This window comes from Panthera pardus, unplaced genomic scaffold, assembly GCF_024362965.1.
Source record: "Panthera pardus isolate Hobbes unplaced genomic scaffold, ASM2436296v1 HiC_scaffold_25, whole genome shotgun sequence".
Classification (NCBI taxonomy): Eukaryota; Metazoa; Chordata; class Mammalia; order Carnivora; family Felidae; genus Panthera; species Panthera pardus.
In genome coordinates, this window is record NW_026526821.1 from 51,701,041 (window position 1) to 51,727,894 (window position 26,854).

At 39.7% G+C, this 26,854-nt stretch overlaps 1 protein-coding gene across 8 annotated transcripts in view; it reads right to left on the reverse strand.

Moving 5' to 3' along the window:
- Positions 1–26,854, reverse strand: part of LIMS1 (LIM zinc finger domain containing 1) — a 165,395-nt gene that overhangs the window by 66,472 nt on the left and 72,069 nt on the right. The window contains exon 1 of one of the 8 annotated variants that reach the window (XM_019434597.2): positions 2,598–2,842. The exons of 5 other annotated variants lie outside the window; for them this stretch is intronic. In XM_019434597.2, coding sequence (XP_019290142.1) covers positions 2,598–2,704 — 107 coding nt within the window. In that variant the 5' untranslated portion in view covers positions 2,705–2,842. Of the gene's footprint in view, positions 1–2,597; positions 2,852–26,854 lie in introns of those variants that run through there. 2 more of the 8 variants (XM_019434596.2, XM_053890492.1) reach the window with 2 other exon arrangements.

Sequence of the window (26,854 nt, forward strand, 5' to 3'; positions counted from 1 at the left end):
TCTCTGCCCCTCCCCCGCTCGTGGTCTGTCTCTCTCTCTCTCTAAAATAAATAAACATTAAAAATTTTTTTTTTTTTTAAATAACGCCTCTGCCTCTGTAGGTTGGTGGTGAGGAATTTATGAGATAGTAAATGATGCTCAATAATGGCAGTTATTTTTACTTCGTTCTAAAGAGGAACAAACTGAGGTTTAACAAGATTACGTAACTTGTCTAACAGAGTGGTGCTGAAATGGGTGTGCCTAATTTCAAAGTCCCTACCCTCCCTGATTCCTATTAACTAAGAAACCTGATTTAATGCTAAAAATAGGCTTACTATAAAATTAGAAAAACAAACAACCTGACTCTCTAAATTGATAAAAAGTCCATGGAAAAACAGACAATTGCCTACTTTTACTAGCTAAGTACCACACTCCTAAAATAAGGAATAATAGGGGCGCCTGGGTGGTTCAGACAGCTAAGCGTCTGACTTTGGCTTAGGTCATGATCTTGTAGTTCATGGGTTTGAGCCCCACGTCGGGCTCTGTGCTGGCAGCTTGGAGCCTGGAGCCTGCTTCGGATTCTGTGTCTCCATCTCTTTCTGCCCCTCCTCTGCTTGCATTCTGTCTCTCTCTCAAAAATAAACATTAAATTTTTTTTTTAAATAAAATAAGGAATAATGGTCATTCTCTCTGCAGTAAAGGACAGAGAAATCACAGAAGCAGAAGTCCCTTATTATCACCTGAGAACTGTATCACCAGAATGGGTGGAAAAATATTTCCCCTTAACTCAACAGAACAAGCAATACTTCTTAATAATTATTCTTCCTCCTTGGGGCACTGGGGTGGCTCAGTTGGTTAAGCGTCCCACTCTTGATTTTGGCTCAAGTCATGATCTCATGGTCAAGATCTCACAGTGGTGAGATTGTGCCCTGCATCAAGCTCTGGACTGGGCATGGAACCTGATTAAGATTCTCTCTCTCTCCCTCTGCCCCTACCTACCCCCATCTCTCTCAAGAAAAATATATTCTTCCTCCTTTGATTTGAAGTCTAGACAAAAGGAAAATATCCAGTTGTTTTGAAGGTCATTATAAAAATAACTACCTCCTTGAGCATAAGCGCAATTTTATTCATGCGTACTTTTGCTACTGTCCGAAAAATAAATAAAATATGGTTGGTCTCAAATGTTGTTTTATATATCTTAATTTTTTTTTTATAAAGGAAATTCCTTAGGACCCCAAATCTGAAATTAAAACTGTTTCCAGTAACTTTTCACTCTTGGCTCAAGAGTAGTTTGGAGTCTGCTTGTAAATGTTGATTTCAGAGGACACTTCCAAAAGCCTATCTGTTTAGCAAGAGAGAGCTCAATATTTTCACTAAACCTCATAAAATTTGTAACAATTCAAACTCTGAAGCCTTTAAATTCTGTCTTTAAATCCAATCAATTCAAAATTGATACAATTATACGTACCTAAGAGACACCTGACATAGTAAGGAATAAAATCTAATGTTAGCATCGATAATGGTCCTTTAATGCTACTATTCTCTTCAAAAGTTATTGAAAGAGTTGATAATTTTCAAGTAAATGTTTCCCTCCCAAAGTATAGCTCCTGTAGTATATATAGCTGGCTGTAAGACAAACAGACTTACAGAAGTTTTAAAAAAGCGTTCCTGATAATTGTTTCCCTGTCAAATTTAAATACAGAACTTAAAACAAACTCTAAAAATGAACTTATAGAAAAAAGAGAAATAACACACAGCATGTAAATATCCCTCTCACCATCTAGTTGAAATATTCAAATACTTAAGTCATGAGTCCATAAACAAACTTAAGTACTATAGAGTAAACGTAATAAAAAGAAAAGGAAGTCTCTCTTTACTGCAGCCTCCTGTCAGCACTAAAACAGGAACACTTCATCTCAGAAACAAAATCTAAACCCTTCACAGTTAGCATATTTTAACATATGGCTTAATGTTGCAGGGACTTTTTAGAACCTAAAAATCTAAAAACAATTCTCAATAGCTGTAACAAAAACTAAAATGAGGCAAATTAAGTCTGAAAACAAAACAAAACAAAACACCCTAACCTTTTAGTTAAAATGGTCTCCAGATTTTTGATGTCCTTCCTTCCTAGGTTACATTCAATAGCTTCTGCATTCCTTTGCTCAACCATTTCAATAACAAAGAATGCTCTATGAACACCCCCCAACCCCCACTCAAAACATCACAAACTAATCTCACCACCAAAATTCAAAGAAAAACTCCTCACAGAAACATGTTCTAATAAGCCAAAGCAATCTATCTTTAAACTAAGGGGGAAAAATCAATTGTTTCCAAATATTACTTTGATGATTATATAATTTTTAAAGACAGCACAGCAGTTTTGGGGAACAGCTAAAACAACTTACAGGATTTGTGAAGAAATGGAAAAATGAGTTCTAGTTTTGCACAGTTCCAATCCAGCACAATCTGGGGATAGTGTTCAGTCTTTAATTACAGACTGAGAGGTTTCAGTGGAACCTCTTCAAAGTGTATTCCCCACTGCTGCATCCACTGAGGCAGGAATCTCGCTGCAATCACTAGGTGTCTTGACCTCCAGCCAACCATGACTTTGCACTCACCTTAGCTCTTCCTCCGGTAACCCATTTAGTCTCACACTATCGGGGCGATCTCGTCTTCTCCGGTAGAGACCTGAGTGGGACAGCTCTTTAAGCTGTAATGCAGTCATACTTCTCTCTACACATCAGTTATTGACAGTCTGAAGCATTTATGCCGAGCAGCGTGGCTGCTAGGGCTCAGCACGAACGTGTCTCTTGCCGGGACTTTAGTACACCTGACCAGAGTTGGAAACCTCCAGGCAAGCGGGCTAAGCACAGCTTCCTGTTTCTCTGTTGGTACACACCCTCCTCAGCAAGGCCTGGCCTGCCTTATCTCTGGGCCTTGCACCTTGGGGGAGGGGATGGGGGGAGGTGTCAGGGACCTGGGTCTCACGTGTTTACTAATAAGCAAAGTTTAATTGTTATGAATAATCACACCAATTCCTTTATAAATCTTTCCAGCATCATTCTGAATTAAAATTAGGCTAAAAAGCTCCAGTAGGGTAATGACTAAAGGGTCCTGCCCTATTTTATTTGCCAGGAAATGCACGAAGACTCCACAAGCAGCTGTCAGTATAAAGAAGTGCCTGGTCATCAAGAGCTCTTTGGGATATTTTCCTTTAAAAAAAAAAAAAAAAAAAGGCACAATTGTGAGGGAAACAGTGCAATTCCTCCCTTTCCCCATTCTATCTGAAATCCTTTTTAGAAAAGAAGTGTCTTTTCCCCCCTAGATGTTACTCAAAAATTCATAACTGAAAGGAAAGTGGTTTCTTCTATCAACCTCCATTCAGTGATTTTCTAAATCTGTTTAACTACCTATTCTAAAAATTCCCTCTCATCAAATATGCACCTCAGTGTAATCAACACTGTCTGCCTAAAGGTGTTTTGGGTGCCTATGCAGCCCTAGTAGATGCACATTTGACACCAGATGGTGACAAAGATAGAAAGGGGCTCTGTTTTAGTGTGTGTGGGGTATAGGTGAGTGTTTGCAAGAGGGGTTCGCAAATAATGGAGGACAAATAACATGGAGCAAGTCTTTACTGTTACAGTTCCAAATGATGTTAGTGCAACAGCATGCAGGATTGTAGCCTCCAGTTCTGATTCAGTTCCACTCAGTATACAGCACTGTCTCACAGATACAGTCTAGAGCCTTGGCAACTTCTTAGCCAATAGTTTGACTTTATGGTTTCAATAATTTCTCCTTGAGTGATCTGTATCAACCTCCTTCCCTTCTAGAATCCCCTCAACAAGAGCACAGAGAAATGTCTCTGAAACTTCTTTTTGCATCAAGGGTTAAAGAATTAACATATTCCCCTGAGAGTATCTATATTATAAATACGAATATTAAGGCACCCACAAGGAAGATGGGGGTCCATATCTTACTCCTTCACCCAGGACACGCAGATGTTAGCTCCCTTCAGGGCCACAATTGTCACCTTGGCTCCACCACCCCAGCGGAAAACAGACAACTTACAGCTGCCATCAAAATGTAACATACATTTTTTAATTATTTTTTTAATGTTTATTTTTGAGAAAGAGACAGAGTGTGAGTAGGGGAGGAGCAGAGAGAGGGAGACACAGAATCCAAAGCAGGCTCTAGGCTCCAAGCTGTCAGCACAGAGCCTGACACAGGGCTTGAACTCAAGAACCACCTGATCATGACCTGAGCCGAAGTTGGACACTCAATCTACTGAGCCACCCAGGCGCCACTAAAATGTAACATACTTTTTTTTTTTTTTTTTTTTTTGAAAGAGAGCACAAGCAGGGGAAGGGAAGAGAAAGAGAGGGAGAGAGAGAGAATCCTAACCAGGCTCCACACTGTCAGAGCAGAGACCAACACGGGGTTCAAACCCATGAACTGAGAGATCATGACCTGAGCTGAAACAAATGGGCAGACACTTAACTGACTGAGCCACCGAGGTGCCCGATAACACACACTTTTAAAGATTCAAGGAAGAAATTACTAATTTTGTTGTTAACACCAGATTTAAATAGTTGTGAAACATGTAAAAGAATCAAGTGACAAATGTTATCTCTTTCAAAAAGGGTAATACTGGAGGCCTCTGGGGAACTTGGGGACAGTAGCAGAAGAAAGCCTTTCTATTACCAAATTCTGTTCAGAACTTTGGATATTCTGCCTATTCAAAAATAAATAAAAAATACATATGTCTTTACATATGTCTTTTGTACAAAGCCCTAGGATCCTACTGAGACCTAAAATACAGAAAAGGTTAAAGTTTACCATAACAAACATAAAATTAGGATTCCTAAAGTGTCTAATTCTTACAGTTTTGTCAAAACAGATGTGAAAAACAAATGAAGAGAAACCACCAATTCTGTTTCTTTTCACTCTAGGCACCACTCTAGATGCTTGATGAATACAATACAAATTAATATTATATTCACTACAAACACAGAGACCTTGACATTGTTTTTTCCTTTTTCAAGTTTTTATTTAAATTCCATTTAGTTAACATAGAGTGTAATATTACTTTCAAGAAAGCTCAACATTAAATAGGACTTGTTTCTATAGAAAGATATAAATAACAGAGTTTGATTTTTAAAAGAGCTTTAAAAAAAGTAATGCAGCATGCTGACAAGGAAAAAGTGCTTGGCAACTACTAAAGGTTAACGAGACAGGAAACACCTAACTGTGTAGGACGAATCCTGTATTTGATGAGTCTAAGGTTAAAGGATGTGAACAGAAAAAAAAAAGTTCCCAAGCTATATAACAAACAAACTGAAACAGTTCTTGCTCTCTGACTTTTAAAATGGTTGTAATGAGGGGTGCCTGGGTGGCTCAGTTGGTTAACCATCGGACTTCAGCTCAGGTCATGATCTTGCAGTTCGTGAGTTAGAGCCCCACAACCAGCTCTCTGCTGTCAGCACAGAGCCTGCTTCTGATCCTTTGTCCCCTATGCCACTCTGGTGCCCCTCCCCGTGTTCATTCATTCTCATTTTCCCTCTCCCTCTCTCTCCCCGCCCCCCCCCCCCGCCATCTCCCAAAAAATAAATAAGCACTTAAAAAAAATTTATAAAATGGTTGTAATGACAAATAGGAATTTCAGTAAATGAATGCTTAAGGTCTAACGAAATTGTCACAACCAAGTAAAACTAAATTCTGGGGCTGAAGGTAAAGCTCTCTCACATAGTCTCTAGCACCCCTTCGGATGTGCTCTCAGATTTTATTGAGCTATAAGTAGAACCAGCTCTACGATACACGCTGGGAACCCACACAATTTCTGAATAGGAAATTCACAAATGCCACAAAACACACCATTGACCAAGCAGCTCACGGGATAGCCAGATTATCAACTCCTCTCCTCACAACGGTGTTCCTGAACTTCATTCAGCACCAAGGGAGGGAGAGCCCACCCCTGGAACACACAACAGGGCGGTGTCAGCAAAAGTGGCCTCATGTCTTCATCTTTTTTTTGTTAACTTTTATACTTTTCCATAGAAACAGAGCTCTCAGTTGTGCCCTCTGTTGACAGCACAGAGGGAGGCCTGTGCCAGTGCATTTTCTGTGGGTCTCTATACAGGGAAATAGTTCATTCTGCACTCCAAACAATCTCTGAGGACCAATGCGGAATACTCCTCTCTCATACTCCTATACAGCATCACTCACCTGGGATTCTGCCTCTTCTCAGAGGCTTCCAGGCATCAAGTGTTCACTACCAGGCAGCACTCCAGAACTCCCAGAGCTTTCCTCAGCCCCCATGCCCAGTGGTTGTTAAGGAGCAACAGCTCACAAAAGTTGTTAAGGTGAAGCATCTTCTATCCCACTTTCAATACAGTACAGTTGGGCTGTGAACCTGATTACAACTTTTGTTCACTTGTCTCCAAACTGTTAGGTTCTCTTTGAATCCGTACTTTGACTCCTGGCATAATTAGATATCTGTTCCAGCTTAACGTCATCAGAATAGCTGATAATATCTTTTATAAATTTAAGCCCTTTATTGAGATGACTAAATACAAAGTTCTACAGAGCCTCACACAAGGTCCTGTTCTGCCAGGCTAACATCTAACCCAGTGGTTTTTCACCTTTCAGAAGGTCAGGAACCTTTTATGAACCTGACAAAAGTTAATGACTCAGAAAATGCATGTGAACACAAAGTTTTATCATCATTTCAGGGAAACGATAGATTCTTCAGAAGCCAACAGATGGACTTTACCTTGGATCTTCTGACTTGCACTGATCTTCCCCTTCTCTGGAAACCTGCAACACCACGGTGTAGGATTTTGGATCTCATTTGTTCAATAAGTTTTCACTCAGTGCTCTGCACTGGGCTAGGCACTGTTTCAGAAGAGTTCCTTTGTCTCCCCTTAACGTCTCCGAACCAATCTTTCTTCCACTTATCTTACCCTCTTCCAATCTATCCTCCAAATTTCAAAGTGCTCTTTAAATTTTTTTGTTTCTTTATTTTTGAGAGAGAGAGAGAGAGAGAGTGAGCAGGGGAGGGACAGAGAGGAAGAAAGAGAATTCCAAGCAGGCTGGATTTCATGAACCATGAGATCACGACCTGAGCTGAAATCAAGTTAGATGCTTAACCAACTGAGCCATCCAGGTGCCCCGTCAAAGTGTTCTTTTAAAATATCATGTATTGATCCTGCTGAAAAACTCTTGACTGGCTCACTGCCATGGGGCGCCAAGTGAACCCTGCTGAGCCCATGCCCTCCCACACTTGCACTGAATTCCGGGAGGTTCCCAGGACAGGCATCACTTCCTCTCACCTTCTGGCCTTTCCACATGCAGCTTTTGTAAGACTAGAAGATGGACCAACTCCTAATCATCCCACTACGACTCAGTGCAAGGATCATCACTTATAAGAAGCATTTCTAGACCCTAAGCACCCACAGTTCCCTTTCTGTTGTTCCGAGTGCCTTCCCCTGGCAACTGTGCTCCTGTCCTCATAATCACACAGCCTCACAACAGGTTGCTTCTCTACCCACCTCTCCCCTTAGCATAACAGGTCTGTGAGGGTAGTAATGTATCAGATCATTTACAACTGTGTCCACAAGACCAGATACATGGTAGACGTTTGCATTATTTAAATAAGTTCTTTGATTTAGTGGTTCAACCAATTGATTTTGACAGCCTAATCACTTTACAGTGCTACTTATGAGATTTTGAAACTTTTTTTTTTTGCATTTGATATTCAACATTACCTAAATGAGATTTTTAAAAGGCACACCTATTCTATACTTTTACAAAAATTTACTTTCTTGGTGATACTGTAAAAAGTCAAAAGCTTTTGTAGAGTTGAACAGTACCTCCCACGGTATAAACACTTCCCACTTGGGACTGGAATAAAAAAAAAAATTTAGCCTAGATTTTTACCTATACCTGACATGATCTAGTTTTTCTAAGTTGAAGTATAATTCACATACAGTCTAATACTAGGTTTGGGCGTACATATAATGACTCAACAATTCTATACATTACTCAGTGCTCATCATGATAAGTGTACTCCTATAACATAGTCCAGGTTTTAGTGTACTTGGTCTAAGTACTCCTTCAGGCACGAAAGGGTAAAGAAACCTAGTTAAACATCAAACTTCTAAAACTGATCATTAGTATTACTAAACTGTGAATCTTTCTCCTACACAGAAATAAGACAGCGACAAACCAGATTCCATGGCAGAGTTAAGTGGGCCTCATTAGCAGTAACTTTTGTACTAGCTACTAAGAGCCTGTAAACTGGCTGAGCAGTTGTACATTTCCAGGCCATTTATTTCCTTGTGTGACACATAATAAGAGAATAATTTTATGTTTTGCAACTAATTTTGAACTTAATGAAAATGAATCCTTTTTAAAATTTTATCTTATGAATAATCATTTACAGGGGAAAGCAAAGTCTCTAGTAAAGTAAGAATATCGTCCTTTCTCACTATGTCTAACACATTCATTTCCTAAATATTTATCAGCCCTGCTATCTCTCTAAATGAGACCTCTCTAGAGTGCTCTGGGCTATCAATATGCAGGAAGGACGCAGTACTGAAAACAGATCTGCTGCTTAAGAGTTCTAACTCTGACATGCCATCATAAGTAGGTTGAAGATGAAATTAACTAGAACAAAGAATATGGGAAGGCAGAATAAACTGCCTAAAAAACCAGGCCAGAGTCAAAAAAAAAAAAAAAAAATCACCAAAAAAACGATGCCATTCATAAGGAGATGACACCACAACAAGTCCCTCTGAATTTTTTCCTTAATCAGCTTTTCTGTAACTCAAGCTGGACACACCTGAGTGGACAGCCTGACCTGTCATCAGAGGCTTGTGAGAACTTCACTGCATCGTTCCGAGCCAGACACACACTGAAGTTTCTCTCATGACCAACAACATGAGGTCATCTGCAGTACTTTGTTAGATAATTAAAGACTGTTCTCAAAAGATGCTGTCAAAATATGGTGAATTCTATTTCCAAAGGAATTTGAAATAAAATTTCAAGTAACTTATCCCATCCACATTTTGAAAGGGCTAAGTACGGGGTAAGTTGGTGTAAGGGTACAAGAAAGAAACCAGAAATATTCCATGTTTGTCAGTCTTCTTGCTATGCTTGACATATAAGCACACAGGAAGTCATTTCACTATGAAAATCCTCAATTTTTCCATTTAGAAACACAAGAAACCAAATTAGATGATTATCACTGGTCTTTCCCCTATATTAAAAGGACTTGATTTTAAGAAAGGACCTGAGTAACATGATGTGCCAATGTCGACTAAGTTCTGACACAGCACACTTTACCCCTAATGATTGCATTAGTGAGAAATTCCATTGCTGAGTAAATTAGGAACACAAGGGTCAGGATTTATACATTAGCTCTTCAACAAGTATTTCCTGGAGTCCCACCATATGTCAGATCCTCAGTGTAGAGGCAGGAACAGAGGAGAAAGATACTGAGCATCTTTGAACTTTTCTTGATTGTTCTTTCCCTGTGTACTTTCTCTTTGGGAGAAAAGAACTATTCCAAAAGTAAGATCTAATGAAAATATAAAATGCCATGAAAAGGCATACTGATCATCCCAGCCCCAAAACACATCTGCTGCAAAACCAGAGAATACTCCTCAACAGAGCCCTGAGACCATAGGGAAGGAATAAGGAAGTAGGTGTCTGCAGGAGGACTGCACTTTTCCTCCAGAGCATAAATTATTTAAAAAAAAAAAACTTTTTTTAACGTTTATTTATTTTTGAGACAGAGAGAGACAAAGCATGAACGGGGGAGGGTCACGGAGAGGGAGACACAGAATCTGAAACAGGCTCCAGGCTCTGAGCTGTCAGCACAGAGCCCGACGTGGGGCTCGAACTCACAGACTGCGAGATCATAACCTGAGCCGAAGTCGGCCGCTTAACCAACTGAGCCACCCAGTTGAGCATAAATTATAATGTTGGTACCTCATTTGATGCACTAAACATGTTTTTGGAAAACGGAGTGTAAGATTAAACTTTTTTAACAGAGTAATTTTTAATTCTCTAAGGAAACTTGTTTTAAAAAGAAATCCTACTGGTAATATTTCAACAAAGGGAGCTTTTCTGAAAATAAAAATTTTCACACATTCAACCTAAGACATATGTTTTAATATAACTTTTTATAACATTGCTATAAATATTGTTTCTACTCTTTCTACTTGTCCACCTTATACCTCGATATGTGCTGAGCCTGTTTCTAAACTAAACTCTCATTTTAAAAAATCCAATAGGTGAAGTACTTGTGTGTGAGAGGAGGGAAGAAACAGTTATTTCCACATTCCAAGAGAGTCAGTCACGAGCCAGGAATTTTGATCTTCTGAGAACCTGGAAGAAGAAATACAGTTCTGCTCCCTGCCCTGGAATTCAAGAGGCGTGTCATAAAAAATAAACCACAATACCTGCCTTACCCCACTATAGGATTCATTAAAACAGTTAGCACTGTCAACACATCAACTTTTATATCAAAACTGTTTTCACCAAGTTCTCAAAATATTTCCAGGTTCTGTATAAATTCTAATCTCAAAGGCAACATAAAAAAATTTGTGTCACCTCATTTCTAACGTCAGTGTCATCTCTTCACTTACTGTTATTTTTTTCTCCCTAGCTCAGATAAAAGTTCAATTCCATGACAAAAAAAGAATTTAAAATTTTAAGAAAGCTCTAAAGACATAATTATTTCAATAAGGACAATATTTCCTGCATAGTTTTACCATTTGAGAGTGATTGATGACAATTATTTGCTACAAAAAGGTATTCACGATATAGTACTTTGTGAAAAAAGAGTTGAGGACACTGCCCACTGCTTCCATTTTACACGAAAGACTACATATGTATACACCATGTATGTATGCACATCCACACACCCACAAACACCAGAGAGTCTGGAAGAGTATATACCTTCCAAAATATCTCTGGTGGGCAGTATTTGAAAAGATTCAAAATTATTTTTTCTTGTGGACTGTCTATATCTTCTAAGTTTTCTACAACAAAAAAATACAGTTCTATTTAATAAGGAACCAAAATTTAAAATGCTTGAGGTAACGAAGAGAAAAATTAAATTAAGATCCATTATCCCATCTTCCAAAGGGATTTCTAATCAAATCAGGAAGAAAGGACACCTCAGAAACCCTCAATATATATAATGAAATATGGATGCATCCTCTAGAGTGGGTCGGGTTTGAGTGGGAACAGCAGTACAGAAGAGGATTTGGGGAGAGGTAAGTGGACGGCACTCCAGGTGGAGGAAACATCAGTGCAATGTGATTGAGAGATATGTCAAGAGGAAAGTGAGACTGACAAAGCAGTGGATCTTCTAAGCCAGGACCACAGCTTTCAAGGTAGCACAAAAAAAAAAGGAAAGCCATGTAGAGAGGATCTCATTACCCAAGTGTAAGATGAGGGTCCAGCTGAGGCTGTTCATGGGAATGAGAAGGGGACAGGCACAGACAACATTACATCAGGACTGATGGGCAGGGCTCAGCAAAAGGGCACAGAAGAGTGTGCTGTGACCGCCCCAAGGCAATCATTGCACACTGAGAGAGCCTCAAACATGCGGCAAGTCCTGCTCTAAGACCAGGGACCCACTGTCCTTGTGGGGCTTGCAGTCTACTGCTGGTACTAGTACTAATCATACAATCACACAAATACAGATTTAAAAACGTGTCAAATGACAGAAGAATAGGGTACCATGAGAATGCTTACAGCAAGGAGTGGGGAGGGATGGCAGGGAAACATTTTCTGAAACGGAAACATTACCCCCAAAAGCTGGGATCTGATACCCCCCAAACCCAAAAGGTATGAAGTCACTAAAGGCAAGAGGGCCCAAGGTGTGGGGAGCATTCGTGGAAACAGGGTCAGTTGATAGAGACCCAGGGCCAGGAGGAAAGGAAATCCCACCTTGTGGCTAAAGGGGAGTGCTGGCAGGTGAGGTGAGAGACAGGCAGTGGCATGGCATCTTTTAACCTAAGAGTGAAGGGAAGCCACCATACTGTTAAACAAGGGCCCAACACGATCAAATCTGTTCCACAAAGATTGCTCTCACAGTGGCATGTGGGGAGGGTGGATTTTAAGGAGCAAGTGGGGACAATCATGGAGGCAGTGCAGGGAAGAGATAACAGCCTGAGCTATAGTGGTATGAGAGGAATTTAGGAGGTAATGGAGAGGCCGCGGTAGGAGAGGCAGTAAGCACTGACACTGTTAACATCTCCCCATATTCTGTTTGTGATGAAGCAATAACACTGACCTGGGGAAATACAGCAAGAGCTGTACTTCATGTTCCTTTAATCTTGTTCACAGAGAGGCAGGCATTTTAAACCTACTTTGAATCTGATAAATAGTTTTTAGAGAGTGTTTACAAAAGAAAAAGCTGGGACACAAAAATGTTCACCTCACAAAGTTCAAAGTCTCCCAACTCTCTAATATGGTTGATCATTACTAACAACAGAGGGGTCTAAGTGCCTACCAAGCACCCTGTGCTTACTATCTAGTTTAATGTTCATCTCAGTCCTATGAGGTGTGTATCACTCTTCCCGTTTTGCAGATGAAGTTATGAAGTGTTAAAACAGTTAAATGTCTTTTCAAAATTTTATTTTATTTATTTATTTATTCTTCTTCTCTTTTTTTTTAGAGACAGAGAGTGTGAGCCGGGGAGAAGGGCAGAAGGAGAGAGAGACAGAGAGAGAGAGAATCCACGCTCAGTGTAGTGTCCCTTGTGGGGCTCGATCCCATGACATTGGGACCATGACCTGAACCAAAATCAAGAGTCGGATGCTCAAATGACTGAGTCACTTAGCACCCTGGTAGTTAAATGTCTTGACCAAACAACATAACCAATAAGGCAGATAATGTGGATCCCAACCCAAGTTTACCTGACTCAAATGTTCCTGTTTTGCCAATGACTACACTGTCTCTGGGCCCCCAAATGCTCTCCTCACAGATCATCAAAAGGTCACTCTGAACTAGAACTGCCTTTCAATACTGATAAATCTAACCCAGGAAGCTTCTGGAAAGCTCAGGACCCTGACAGGCACAGGTGCCCTGAGGAAAAGTCCCAGACTATAAACACAGACTAGAGACAGCTGGCCCACACTTTCCATCCCTGGAAATGAAAAGTAGTCTAGTTATGCTCTAGATGAATACTGTGAATGGGGAGTCTGAGGATTTGGAAAGAGACCTATAGTGCACTCCTGTACAATACTCACTAATACACATCTTCCTCCTCAGCTAATTTTCTCCCACCAGTCCGGAAGTAAAGGCCTGTGAAAGAAAGGAGTCAAATTGGTAGTCTTAAATTTAACTGAACTCCTGGATTCCTTTGAGTTCTGCAGGTTGAAATTACCAATGCTGCCTTACTTCCTTGCAGAGTACATGTGATGACTCAATGTTTCCATGAGTTCTGGGGAAAAAAAAGGCAAAACTTCTAATGAATACAGGTTTCCTCTAACAGAGCAAGTCTGCTGAAACCATGTAGACTGTTACATGGCAACAAGGGAGGCTCTGGAAGCAACTGAGACAACACAGCGACGTTAGGAGGGTGTGGGTGCAGGAAGAGGCACTGAGAATATGACCAAGCCCATTTTAATTCCTTTGAGAGCACTTCATGCCATAAACAAATGTTAGTGTTTAAGCCATACAAACCACCTGCTTCTGGTACCTTATAAAGGAGGCTATTTCAAAACACAAACCAATCACTACATGAGAATAATAAAGAAAAAAAAGTATGCAGTTTTATTCCCCAATCCTGATATTAAGAAATCCCTGTAAAGCCATATTTGGTCTCCACATACTAGAGAAATATGTTCTACTAAACAAAAATTCTTAAGATAGAGGTGAAATACCTAAAACTTACTGAGATCCGTATCACACAAAGCAAAGGAACTCATCTCTTAGCAAACTCATCTCTCCCCTACCATGGGACCCAGCTTCTTCCCTGACATTCACTGTGATTTAGGAAATAATACCTCTATTAAGAGCTATATTTACTGAGTGTTTACTATGTGCCAGGCATGTTCTGCAAGCATTTATCAAATTTATATTCTGCAGTGATACAATAAAGTAAATAATACTATTATTCCCATTTTAAAGATGCTGAAACTGTGGTAGCAGTACATGTAATCTGTCCAAGATCATACAATTTTTATGTGATTAAGAATTTGAAACCTTATGCTTGGTTTTAAATCATGCTTTTAACCATTACAGTGTGCTGCCCCCTAGCCAGAAAATGGCTATTCTTCTCAACAGTAGAAGAGAGCTTACGATCAGAAATTACTTTAAAATTCAACCAAGGCTAATAAACACAAGGTAGTATCCCGGACAGGATGCTGAAATAGACAAAAAGACACTATGAAGGTGATGAAAGATCTTAACAAGAGAGGAAACTGGGTGAGAGGTATAGACTGAATGCTCTATCTTTGCAACTTTCCCATAAATCTAACATTATTCTAAAAATAAAAGTTTATTTAAAAAATTCAAAATGATAATTCAACATGACAAGAGAGCTAATATCTCCAAAAAAGTAATTACAAGAAAGAAAAATGGGGAAGGGGTTTTCCTCCAAATTAAAAGAAATTTAAGAGACATAACAATCAAATGTATTAATAAGTATGGACTTTGTTTAGATCCTGGTTCAAACAAACCAACTGTAAAGGAATATTCTTAGGATAGGTGGTAAAATTTGACCAGGGACTGGGTATTGGTTGATACCAAAGATTTATCACTCACTCAGTTAGATGTAATAATAGCACATGTTTATATAAGAAAATGACCATATTATCAGAGACTAATTCTGAAGTGTATCGAGATCAACTGACCTAATGTCTGGGATTTGCTTTTAAATAAGTAAATTAAGAGAGAAAAAAGACCCCAATAGCCAAAGCAATCTTGAGAAAGAAGAACAAAGCTGATCTCAAACTACATTACAAAGCTACAGTAATCAAAACAGTATGGTATTGGCATAAAAACAGACACATAGTTCAATGGAACAGAATAGAGAGCCCAGAAACAAACCCATGAATTTATGGTCAGTTAATTTATGACAAAGGAGCCAAGAACATACAACGGGGACAGGAAAGTCTCCTCACTAAATGGTGCTGGGAAAACTGAACAGTTACATGCAAAGAATGGCACTAGACCACTCCCTTATACCACACACACACACACACACACACACACACACACACACACACACAAAACTAACTCAAATGGTTTAAAGACTGAAACATAAGACCTAAAACCATAAAACTCCTAGAAGTAAACATAGGTAGTAAGCTCCCTCACATCATCTTTGCAATGATTTTTTAAAAATAAAATTTAATGTGTATTTATTTTTGAGAGAGACACACACACACAGCGTGAGCAGGTTGGGCAGAGACAGAGGGAGACACAGAATCTGAAGCAGGCTTCAGGCTCTGAGCTGTCAGCACAGAGCCTCATGCAGGGCCTGAACTCATGAACTGTGAGACCGTGACCTGAGCCGAAGTGGGACACTTACCCGACTGAGCCACCCTGGTGCCCCATGCAATGATTTTTAAAATTTGAAACCAAAAGTCAAAGGCATGGGAAGCAAAAATAAACAAGTGGTATTACATCAAACTAAAAAGCTTCTGCACAGCAAAGAAAACCATCAACAAAATGAAAGGGCAACCTACCAAATGGGAGAAAATATTGGAAATCATACATCTCATGAGGTTTAATATCCAAAACATAAGAACTCACACAAGTCAACAGCAAATAAAACAATCTGATTTAAAAATAGGGGGAGGGGTGGCAGTGCACCTGGGTGGCTCAGTTGGTTAAGAATCTGATTTCGGCTCAGGTCATGATCTCATAGTTCATGGGTTCAAGCCCTGCATTGGGCTCTGTGCTGACAGCTCAGAGCCTGGAGCCTGTTTTGGATTCTGTGTCTCCCTCTCACTTTCTCTCTCAGCCCCTTCCCTGCTGGTGCTCTGTCTCTCAAAACTAAACAAATGTTAAAAATAAATTAAAAAAAAATAGAAGATCTAGACATTTTTCCAAAGAAGACATACAGACGGTCCTACAGTGCTCCACATCACTCATCATCAGAAAAATGCAAATCAAAACCACAGTGAAATACTGTATCACATCAGTTAGAATGGCTAGCTACTAACAAAAACACAAGAAATAACGAGTGCTCACAAAGGTATGGAGAAAAGGGAACACCCTTGTGCACTGTTGGTGGGAATGTAAATTGGCGTAGCTACTGTGGAAAACAGTATGGATGTTCCTCAAAAACTTAAAGACAGAACTACCATATGATCCAGCAACTGCACTTCTGGGTACTTATCTGAAAGAAACACAAACACTAACGTTAGAAATATCTGCAACCCCATGTTCCTTGTGGCATTATTTACAAAAGCCAAGACATGGAACCAACCTAAGTGTTCACTAATGGAAGAATATAGAAAATGCGATTTATATACATATATTCATGTATACACACACACACACACACACACACACACACACACACACTGTGATTAAGCCACAAAAAAGAATGAAGTCTTGCTATTTGCAACAACATGGAAGGACCATGAGGGCATTATGCTAAGTGGAGTAAGTCAGACAGGGAAAGGCAAGTATCTTATGATCTCACTTATATGTGAAATCTAAAACAAACAAACAAACAAACAAACAAACAACACAGAGAAAAAAGAACTCCTAGATACAAAGAACAGATTGGTGGTTGCCAGATGTGGGAATTGGGGAGTAGGCAAAATTGGTGAAGGTGGTCAAAATGTACAAACTTCCAGTTATAAAATAAATCATGGAAAGGACATGGGTGACTCAGTGGGTTAAGGGTCCGACTTCGGCTCAGGTCATGATCTCGCCACTCTGGAGTTTGAACCCCATGTCAGGCTCTGTGCTGAAAGCTCAAGAGACTGGAGTCTGCTTCGGATTCTGTGTCTCCCTCTCTCTCTCTGACCCTCCCATGCTCGTGCTCTCTCTCTCCCTCTCTCAAAAATAAAATAAATATTACAAAATTTTTTTTAAATAAAAAAACCACAGGGATGTAACATACAGCATTGTGACTGTAGTTAATAATACTGCACTGCATATTTGAAAGTTGCTAAGAATAGATCTTAACGTCCTCGTTACAAGGAAAATTTTTGTAACTATCTTAATGGATATTTAGACTTACTGTAGTAATCATTTCACAGTATATAAATATCAAATCATTATGTTGTATACCTGAAACTATGTCAATTATATTTCCATTAAAAGAGACAAAAACAAGATATATGAAGCAAACATGGTAATACAGTAACTAAGGCAGAGTAATGAGTACATGGAGGTTCATTTCTTCCATTTTTATATTAGAAAATTTTCATACTAAAATTATTTTAACTTAAAACAAAATTCAACCATTGGGGATGAAAACAAGCATAACTACCTTGAAGTCATAACATAATACCCTGACAGCAGTATAAAAACAGCCCCCACATGCACGGGGAGAGAGGAGAAAATAATATTCTAGGTAGAGAAGAAAGAAATAGAACAAAAGCACAGAATGGTGGTAAATTGACCCAGAGAACAGCAGATAGCCTCATTTTGTGAAAAGAGTATGAGTAGAGAAGTAGAAGATAAGGCATCAAGACAGGGCCATATTTTGAAGATCTGTCAATGCCAAGCTAGGAAATATTATGAAACGTGTGATAAAGGGTCACAAATGGTTTGGATTCAGGATGGAGAAGGTTATAGGCCTGGATAGATCCATCTGTGAAAGACCAGCTAGGCAGCAAGATGTGCCATGTGAGGAGGGAAAGAGAAGACTCGAGAATGGAGGTGGAGTCTTCATGACTTGTGAGGTGAAAAGGTTGGTGAGAAAAAACAAAACAAACAAGAAGAGTATATACACCGAAACAGGAAATTCTTTTGCAAACACCTAGCCAGACAATGCCCCAAACAAGGCCACTTCAAACCCTCAGCACTCTCAAATCATCCGTCCACACTCCTTTCCCATCACTCTTGTGGATAACCTTGCTTACCTTAGAGAAAACAGAAGTCATCTGAAAGAAGCCACCTCGACTGTCTACAAGCCCTCGTTTTCACTATACTCCCCCCTTCTTACAGGATGACTTCCATTTCAACAGAATTTAATAAATGGCACAAAATAACACTGATTCTACATTATTGTCATCTTGTTGTGGTGCTAATGACAATAATGCTTATGGTGTTAATGCTCTACATACTATTTCATGTAATGGTCACAACACCCTGTGACACAAGTGCTATCCCTATTTTGCAGAAGTAGAAACCAAGCTCTATACTTAGCAAATGACAGCACTGGAGTCTGAATGGGTATATCAGGTCCCCAGCTCCCCAATCTGTAATCACTCTATTGTACCGTCTCTCTAAATGTCTATCATTAAGAAACAAGATGTAAAAAGTTGTGATCTCTTCAATGGAATACTATATAGCTACAAATGAAAGTAATTCACTAAAGCTACATAAATCCATATGAATTAATCTAAAAAATGTTAAGTCAAAACTCTAAGTTTCATAGTAACACAAATAGCATACACTATATACAATCTAAAACAAAAGAAACAATCTCATGCACTGCTAAGAAAACATAACTGTGTAATAAAAGTATAAAGACATACACAGAAGTAATACAAATTTAGGAAAATGCTTTCCTCATGGAAGAAAAGTGGATGGGAGGATATTTGAAACAGGAAAGTATACCAAGAGATTTCAACTATATTTGTTTTTTAAATTATTTTTTATTTTTTTGATGTTTTTAAATTTTTATTTAAGTTTATTTATGTGTGAGAGAGAGTGTGTGTGCACACGAGTGGGGGAAGGGCAGAAAGAGAGGGAGAGAGAGAGAATCCCAAGAAGGCTCCCACTGTCAATGCAGAGCCCAATTCAGGGCTTGAACTTACCAACCATGAGATCATGACCTGAGCCGAAATCAAGAGTCAGACGTTTAATTAACAGTCTGAGCCATGCAAGTGCCCCTCGACTATACTTGTAATGTTTTCTTTCTTAAGATATGTGATAGGCATTTGAAGCCTCCTTCTAGTAAATCCTATACCATTTTTTTTAATGAAAAAAGGATGAAAATACAGAGCAGATGTTCTCTTAGATAGCATATTTGTAAGTCCACAAGTTTCAAAGCACTGCTTCTGCCATCATGTGGCTCCTAAAGATATTACATGCACACAATTTTCAGAAAAGAAAGGAAGTTTAAAAAGAGGCATTGTTAATTCTCAGGTACAAGATCATATGGATGTAACGCACAGAGAAGCCTGAGTAAGCCACTTACTTGATACATAACCATTATTAAAAACATATTACCACTTCTAAATAATAATAAAACAGAAGACATAAAACATATGCTAGGTGCAAAAGAATAACACTGGACCCCTATCTTACACCATTCACAAAAATTAACTCGAAATGGATTAAGGACTTACGCGTAAGACCTGTAACTATAAAACTCATAGAAGAAAACATAGCAGAAAAGTAACTTCACATCAGTCTTGATAGTGATTTTTTGGATGAGATACCAATAAGCACAAGCGACAAAAGCAAAAATAAGTGGAACTACATCAAACTAGAAAGTTCCCACCACACAGCAGAAGAAGCAATCAACAAAATGAAAAGGAAACCTACAGAAAAGAAGAAAATATTTCCAAATCATGCACCTAAGAACAGGTTAATATCCAAAATTTATAAGGAACTCATACAACTCAACAGCCAAAACACAAACAACCTGACGAAAAAATGGGCAGAGGCCATGAACAGATTTTCCAAAGATATAAAAATAGCCAACAAGTTCATGAAATGTGCTCAACATCACTAATAATCAGGAAAATTCAAAACCACAAGGAAATATCACCTCATACCTGTTAGAATGGTTAGTATCAGAAAGATAAGAGTTAAGTATTGGTAAGATGTGGAGAAAAGGAAACCCTTGTGCACTGTTGGTGGGAATGTAAATTGGTGTTGCCACTGTATAAAACAGTACGAAGTTCCTCAAAAAATTGAAAATAGAACTACCATATGATCCATCAATCCCACTTCTGGGTATACATTTGAAGGAAATGAAATCACTATCTCAAAAAGATATCTGCATTCCCTTATTTTCTGCAGCATTATTCACAATAGTTAAGACATGGAAACAACCTAAGTGTCCATCAATTGATACAAATGGATAAAGAATGTGGCATATGTATGCATACATATACAATGTAGTATTATTCAGCTTACAAAAAAAAGGAAATCCTGCCATTTGCAACCTCACGGGTGGACCCTGAGAGTATTCTGCTAAGTGAAATAAACTAGAGAAACACAAATACTGTGTGATCTCACTTATATGTGGAATCTAAAAACACCGAATTCATAGAAATGAAGAGTAGGATGGTGCTTGCCAAGGGCTGAGAGGTGGGGGAAATGGGGAGATGATCAAAGGGCGTAAACTACCAGGTGTAAGATGAGAAAGTTTTGGGTATGTAATACACAGCATGATGACTATCATAGTTAAAAATACATATATTTGCAAGTTGCTATGACAGTAGTCTTAATGTTCTCACCATAACGTCAACAAAATGGTGATTGCATGTCTTAAATCACCACACTGTAAACCTCAAAATTACACAATGTTATATGCCAATCATATCTCAATAAAGCTGGAAAAATAAAAATTATAAAAGCCAGTTTGGTAGGAAGCCCACTCAGAAGAAGAAAAGTATGAGAGAGTTATTGGAAAGAAACTGTTTAAGAGAGAAGGATCAACGTAAGACATGTTAAGGTTAAATAGTCAAGACCAGCAGAAAGATGGGCTTTCAGATGCAATTCCATTAATAGCTAAATGAAGATCTAGACACAAACGTCAAAACCCAGAAGTAAATGAACAGAAAGAACACAGTAAAAAGAAACCTTGTACATAACATTAAGTTTCACTTCATTTTGTACCTTAGAATTCAGTATTAAAAAAAATTTAATGTTTATTTTGAGAGAGAGATAGAGAGAAAGAACAAACAAGTGGGGGGGGGGGCAGAGAGAAAGGGAGACACAGAATGCAAAGCAGGCTCCAGGCTGTCAGCACAGAGCCCAATGCAGGGCTTGAACCCACGAACTGTGAGGCCATGACCTGAGCCGAAGTTGGACGCTCAACTGACTGAGCCACCCAGGCGCCCCTAGAATTCAGTATTTTTAATAGCAAATTTTATGAGAGATCAACATCTTTCCCGAATATCCAGGTTAGAGAGAAATAAACCTAAAAATTGTATCACAGTGAATCTTAACTAGTTAGAAACACGTCCCTGTGTAAAATTAATTGCACAAGCACTACCTATACAGTAAAGGTATAACTGGCATGTTTCACTACATTCTATTTATCACCAGCTACCCCCACTGCCCCCCAAATATTGTACAGCAGTGCCCAATATGGCCTTCTGATCAAAGGTGTCCCTGGGCGGGGCACCTGGGTGGCTCAGTGGGTTAAGAGCCCAGCTCTTAGTTTTGGCTTGGGTCATAGTCTTGCAGTTTCATGGGTTCGAGCCCCACATTGAGCTCTGTGCTGACCGTGTGGAGCCTGCTTGGGATTCTCTCTCTCCCTCTCTCTCTGCCCCTCCCCCACTCACACTGTCTCTGTCTCTCAAAATAAATAAATAAACTGAAAAAAAAGAGGGTCCCTGGTCACCTGGATGCCCAAACTAAACTCTTGAAGTCATCCTCAGCAACTTCTTTCTCACCAACCCACTCAGCAAAAGTAGTTGATTTAATGCATGAGATGTCATTTCCATTTCTCTCTTCATTTATATTTACATGTCTAAGGTCCTTCCCATAGTGTCCTGCATACCCAGCTGATGACCCCATCCTCACTCTCCTTAAGAGGCTGGGTTCAGAGTCAACCAGCCTTGAACTCAGATCCCAGCTTTGACACTTAATAGCTACTTTTTTTTAAAAAAAGTTTATTTATTTTGAAAGAGAGCACGTGAGGGGAGAGGGGCAGAGAGGGAGAGAGAGAATCCCAAGAAGCCTCTGCACCGCCAGCACGGAGCCCAATGTGGGGCTCGAACCCATGAAGTTACAAGATCATGACCCAAGCTGAAACCAAGAGTTGGATGCTTAACTCACTGAACCATCCAGGCCCCCCACTTTTTAAAAAAAATGTTTATTTCTTTATTTTGAGAGGGAGAGAGAGAGAGAATCTCAAGAAGGTTCCACACTGCCAGTGCTGAGCCCCACTTGGGGCTTGATCTCACAAACCATGGTGACCTGAGCCAAAATCGAGTCAATGCTTAACCCACTGAGCCACCCAGGTGCCCCTCTTTTCTTCCTTTTTTTCAAAATTTTTTAATGTTGATTTATTTTTGAGAGCGAGACCAACAGAGTGCAAGTGGGGGAGGGGCAGACAGAGAGGGAGACACAGAATGCAAAGCAGGTTCCAGGCTCTGAGTTGTAAGCACGGAGCTCGATGTGGGGCTCAAACCCACGAACCGTGAAATCATGACCTAAGATGACATCAGACATTTAATGGACTGAGCCACCCCAGTGCCCCACTTTTATTTCTAAAAAGGAAATTGTTATAGCCATACCCCATACAGCTCCTATGAAAAGCACATGGAAACCTCACTGAAAATGGCAGGAAGCCCTGAAGGGGGAGCTCTCACTAACACACCATCACCACTCATAATCAGCAGGAAGAAGGAAGGTAATTCTTATCTTGACAAGAAAGGGCACTTTTCCCATAGAAATTTTATCTCTGGCTTTTAAGAAAAAGTGGGACAATAGCTCCCTGCTCCAAAATCAATCACAGTCTCAAACTCCTATTCTTCCCTAGTGAACTTTTGTTCACAACAATCCTCCCCAATTTCCCCTTAACACCTAATAAAAGCAAGCTTCCCTTTGTCCCTTTGGACTTACCTATGGTTTGCCATAGTTTACTTGTCCCAAATTGCAGTTCCAATCCTATTCCCAGATAAACTCATTTTCCTAGGAAAATAACTGGCTATTTTATTTTTAAGGTTGACAAGTGGCACATACTAAGTGTTAAATACAAAATAAATATCACCATTATCAATATTTCTCCTCTCCCCTACTGCCATCAAAGCTTTTCTTAATGCAAATCTGATCATACCATGTCTCAGTTTAGAAGATTTCTATGGATGTCTATTTTATATGGGATACAGTTTAAAGACCTTGGCACAACATATGCAACATATGTAGGAGTGCTGACAATACTGACCCCATCCCTTTGGCTCTGTATCATGTTCAAGTTCAACTGATGGCTTCTTTGGGGGCTATATGTTCCAGGCCCCTTGGAGACTGACAAGCATACCTTAGAAATGCCTGCCATGGCTGGGATGAGTAAGGCTTGTTTTGGCCTCTCTATGTTAGATATAACATAGCCCTCCCCCTTCCTGATGCACAGGTGGTGCCACAAGATCTAATTAAAGGTTAGCTGTCAGGTGTATGCAAGCCCTTTGAGGTGTGTGCAAACCCTTTGATCTCACTATAGTGCCCTTCTGCATGTCCCCTTGCTCTATAAAATCTGTGAACTAAGATCTGGACTTTATGGAAAATAACTATGCAGCTGCCATGGATTGTTTTCTGCTCTATCCTCCCCACCCTTTGCCCCCCTTGTCAGTAAATTACCCTAAATAAGAGTCTGTAAACTGTGTGGAGCCACCTGCTTCCTTTTCTGGTCTCAAAGTGCCTTTTCAGTTGGGGGAACCATGTACTGTCCCTCCCCCATCTTCTAACAACGTAACTCTTCACAACGTACTTACCTTTCTGGCCTCATTGCCAGCCATTTTTTTTCCTTCCAACTGTGAATCCCCTGCCCACAATGAGCCCCCTTCCCCAACCACTGTTCCCCCAACTTAGCACACTCTTTTGTGTCCCCTTAAGGACAGGCAGCAGAGAGTCAAAGGAGCCAGTGGGTTATACTAGATGGCTTCCATAAAGCCTCCACCACTGTAAGGAGTGATCACATCTCTACCCTTTGGCTTTGGTGCCCAAGTGCCCCACAGAGGGAAGGCTGCACCAGGCTCCTGAGGCCTCCCTCTGGCTTTTCTGCCATTCTAGCTATTACATGGCCACCAGCAGGTTTTCTGCAAAGTCTTCACTTTCCTTGCTTGTACATCAAAGACAGCACATGTTTGTTTACTTCACAATCTTTTTGTAAGAATTAAATAGCGTATTAGAAACAAAGTGGGGAAGATAATTAATTACTATAGCAATGTCAGTCACTCAGTATACTACTACTGGGTCACAGAGAAGTCAAAAAGGGTATCAGAAGTCAAAAGTGCCTGCAGCAGAGAGTGAAGACCCCCTACACAATTCCTTAAGCATGTTTTAAGGCACTACTGCAAGTATATGCGAGATCATTCCTTGTTCCTAATCTTTGCTCCAACAGAACTATTCCAGCATATGCCTCCCACCACCCATAGATGCCTAAGGCCATCCCCAAGCCTCCAGGCCTTCTTTGACATCTTGCTATAGGTAGAAACTTCTGCCTTGATTTAAATTCCTGGGCAAAAATAACCCCCTTACTTTCAGAATTCAAAAATGAGGCTTTAATCCCTATCAAAATCTCAATAATGTTTTTCTGCAGAAATAGAAAAAATCCATCCTAAAATCCATATGAAATTCCAGGAGACCTCAAAGAGCCAAATCAATCTTGAAAGAGACAAAGTTGGAGGTCTCACACTGATTTCAAAACTTACTATAAAATTCTAATATCAAACAGTGTGCAAGCGTGCAACTGGCATAAAGACAGACACACAGGGGCGCCTGGGCGGCTCGGTCAGTTGGGTGGCCAACTACGGCTCAGGTCATGATCTCGCGGTCTGTGAGTTCGAGCCCTGTGTTGGGCTCTGTGCTGAGAGCTCAGAGCCTGGAGCCTGCTTCCGATTCTGTCTCCCTCTCTCTGCCCCTTCCCTGCTTGCTCTCTGTCTCTCTCTCTCTCTCTCTCAAAAATAATAAACAGTAAAAAAAAAAAAAATTAAAAAAAAAACAGACAGACAGACCAATGGTATAGAACTGAGAGCCTAGAAATAAACCCTCACAAATATGGTCAAATGGGTGTCAAGACCATTTAGACAAGGGTGTCAAGACTATTCAATGGGGAGAGTCTTTTCAACAAATGGTGGTAGGAAAATTTCTATCCACGAGCAAAAAAATTGAGTTGAACTCTTAATCTTACACCATATACAGAAATTAACTCCATATGGGTCAAATAAAACTCTTAGAAGAAAACATATGGGAAAAGCTTCATGACACTGAATGTGTCAATGATTTCTTGGATAGGACACCAAAAGCAGAGGCAACAAAAGTAAAAATAGACAACTGGGACTACATCAACATTAAAAACTTCTGTGCATCATACACACAGGAAGGAGGCCATGAGAACAAACGCAGGAATGCTAGTGATCATTCTACAAGTCAAGGATGCAAAAGCTTGCCAGGAAAGCCCCCAGGAGATAGGGGAGAGACATGGAACAGATTCTCCTCCATAACCTTCTGAGGAGGAACCAGCCCAGCCAACACCTTGATCTCAGACACCTGGCCTCCAGAACTAAGAGATAATAAATGCTGTTCGTTAAGCCCTCAAAAAAACCCAAAAAAGCAAAAAAAACCCTTTTGTGCATCAAAGGACATAAACAACAGAGTTAAAAAACAACACATGGAATGGGAGAAAATACCTGCAAATTATATATTTGATAAGGAGTTAATATCCAGAATCTATAAAGAGCTCATACAATTCAACCACAACTAAAAAACCAACCAGATTAAAAAGTGGGCAGGAGACCTAAATAGACTTTTCTCCAAATAAGGTATACAAATGGCCAATAAGTGCATAAAAGGATGCTCAATATCATTAGTCATTAGAGTAATGCAAATCAAAATCAAAATGAGATACCACCTTAAACAAATTAGGATGGCTACTATTAAAAAAAAGAAAAAGAGAAAAGGAAAATAACAAACGTTCGGGATGTGGAGATATTGGAACCCTTCTGCACCATCAGTGGGAATACGAAATGGTGCAGTCACTATGAAAACCAGTATGGTCATGCTCAAAAAATAACTGAGTTACCATGTGACCGAACAACTCTACTTCTGTATCTAAACAAATTGAAAACAGGGATTCCAAGAGATATCTGTCCACCTATGTGGACAGCAGTATTATTCATGACAGCCAAAACAAAAGTGGAAGCAACACAAATATCTGCTGACAAATGAATAAACAAAATGTGATATATACACACAATGAAATATTAGTCAGCCTCAAAAAGGAAGGTAATTCTGAGACATACAACAACATGAATAAGCCTTAAATTTCACTTACACTAAGTGAAATAAGCCAGTTGCAAAAAGACAAATGCTTACAATTAAACGTAACATGAGGTATCTGAAGTAGTCAAATTCATAGAGACAGGAAGTAGAATGGTGGGTGCCAGGGGCTGGGGATGGAGGGGAATGGGGAGTTAAGATTTTCAGTTCTGCAAGAGGAAAAGAGTTCTGGAGATGGTAGCACAACAATGTTAATGTAGTTAATGCCACTGAACTATACACTTAAAAATGTATTTCGCCATGGGGGGCGGCCATGGCTCACTCAGCTGAGCGTCAGACTCTTGATTTCAGCTGAGGTCATGGTTCCAGGGTTATGGGATGGAGCCCCTCGTTGGGCTCTGTGCTGAGTGTGGACCCTGTTTAAGATTCTCTCCTTCTCCCTCTGCCCCTCTCCCCTGTTTGTGTGCTCTCTCTAAAATTAAAAAAAAAATACATATATATATATATATATATATATATATGTATATATATATATATTCACTAT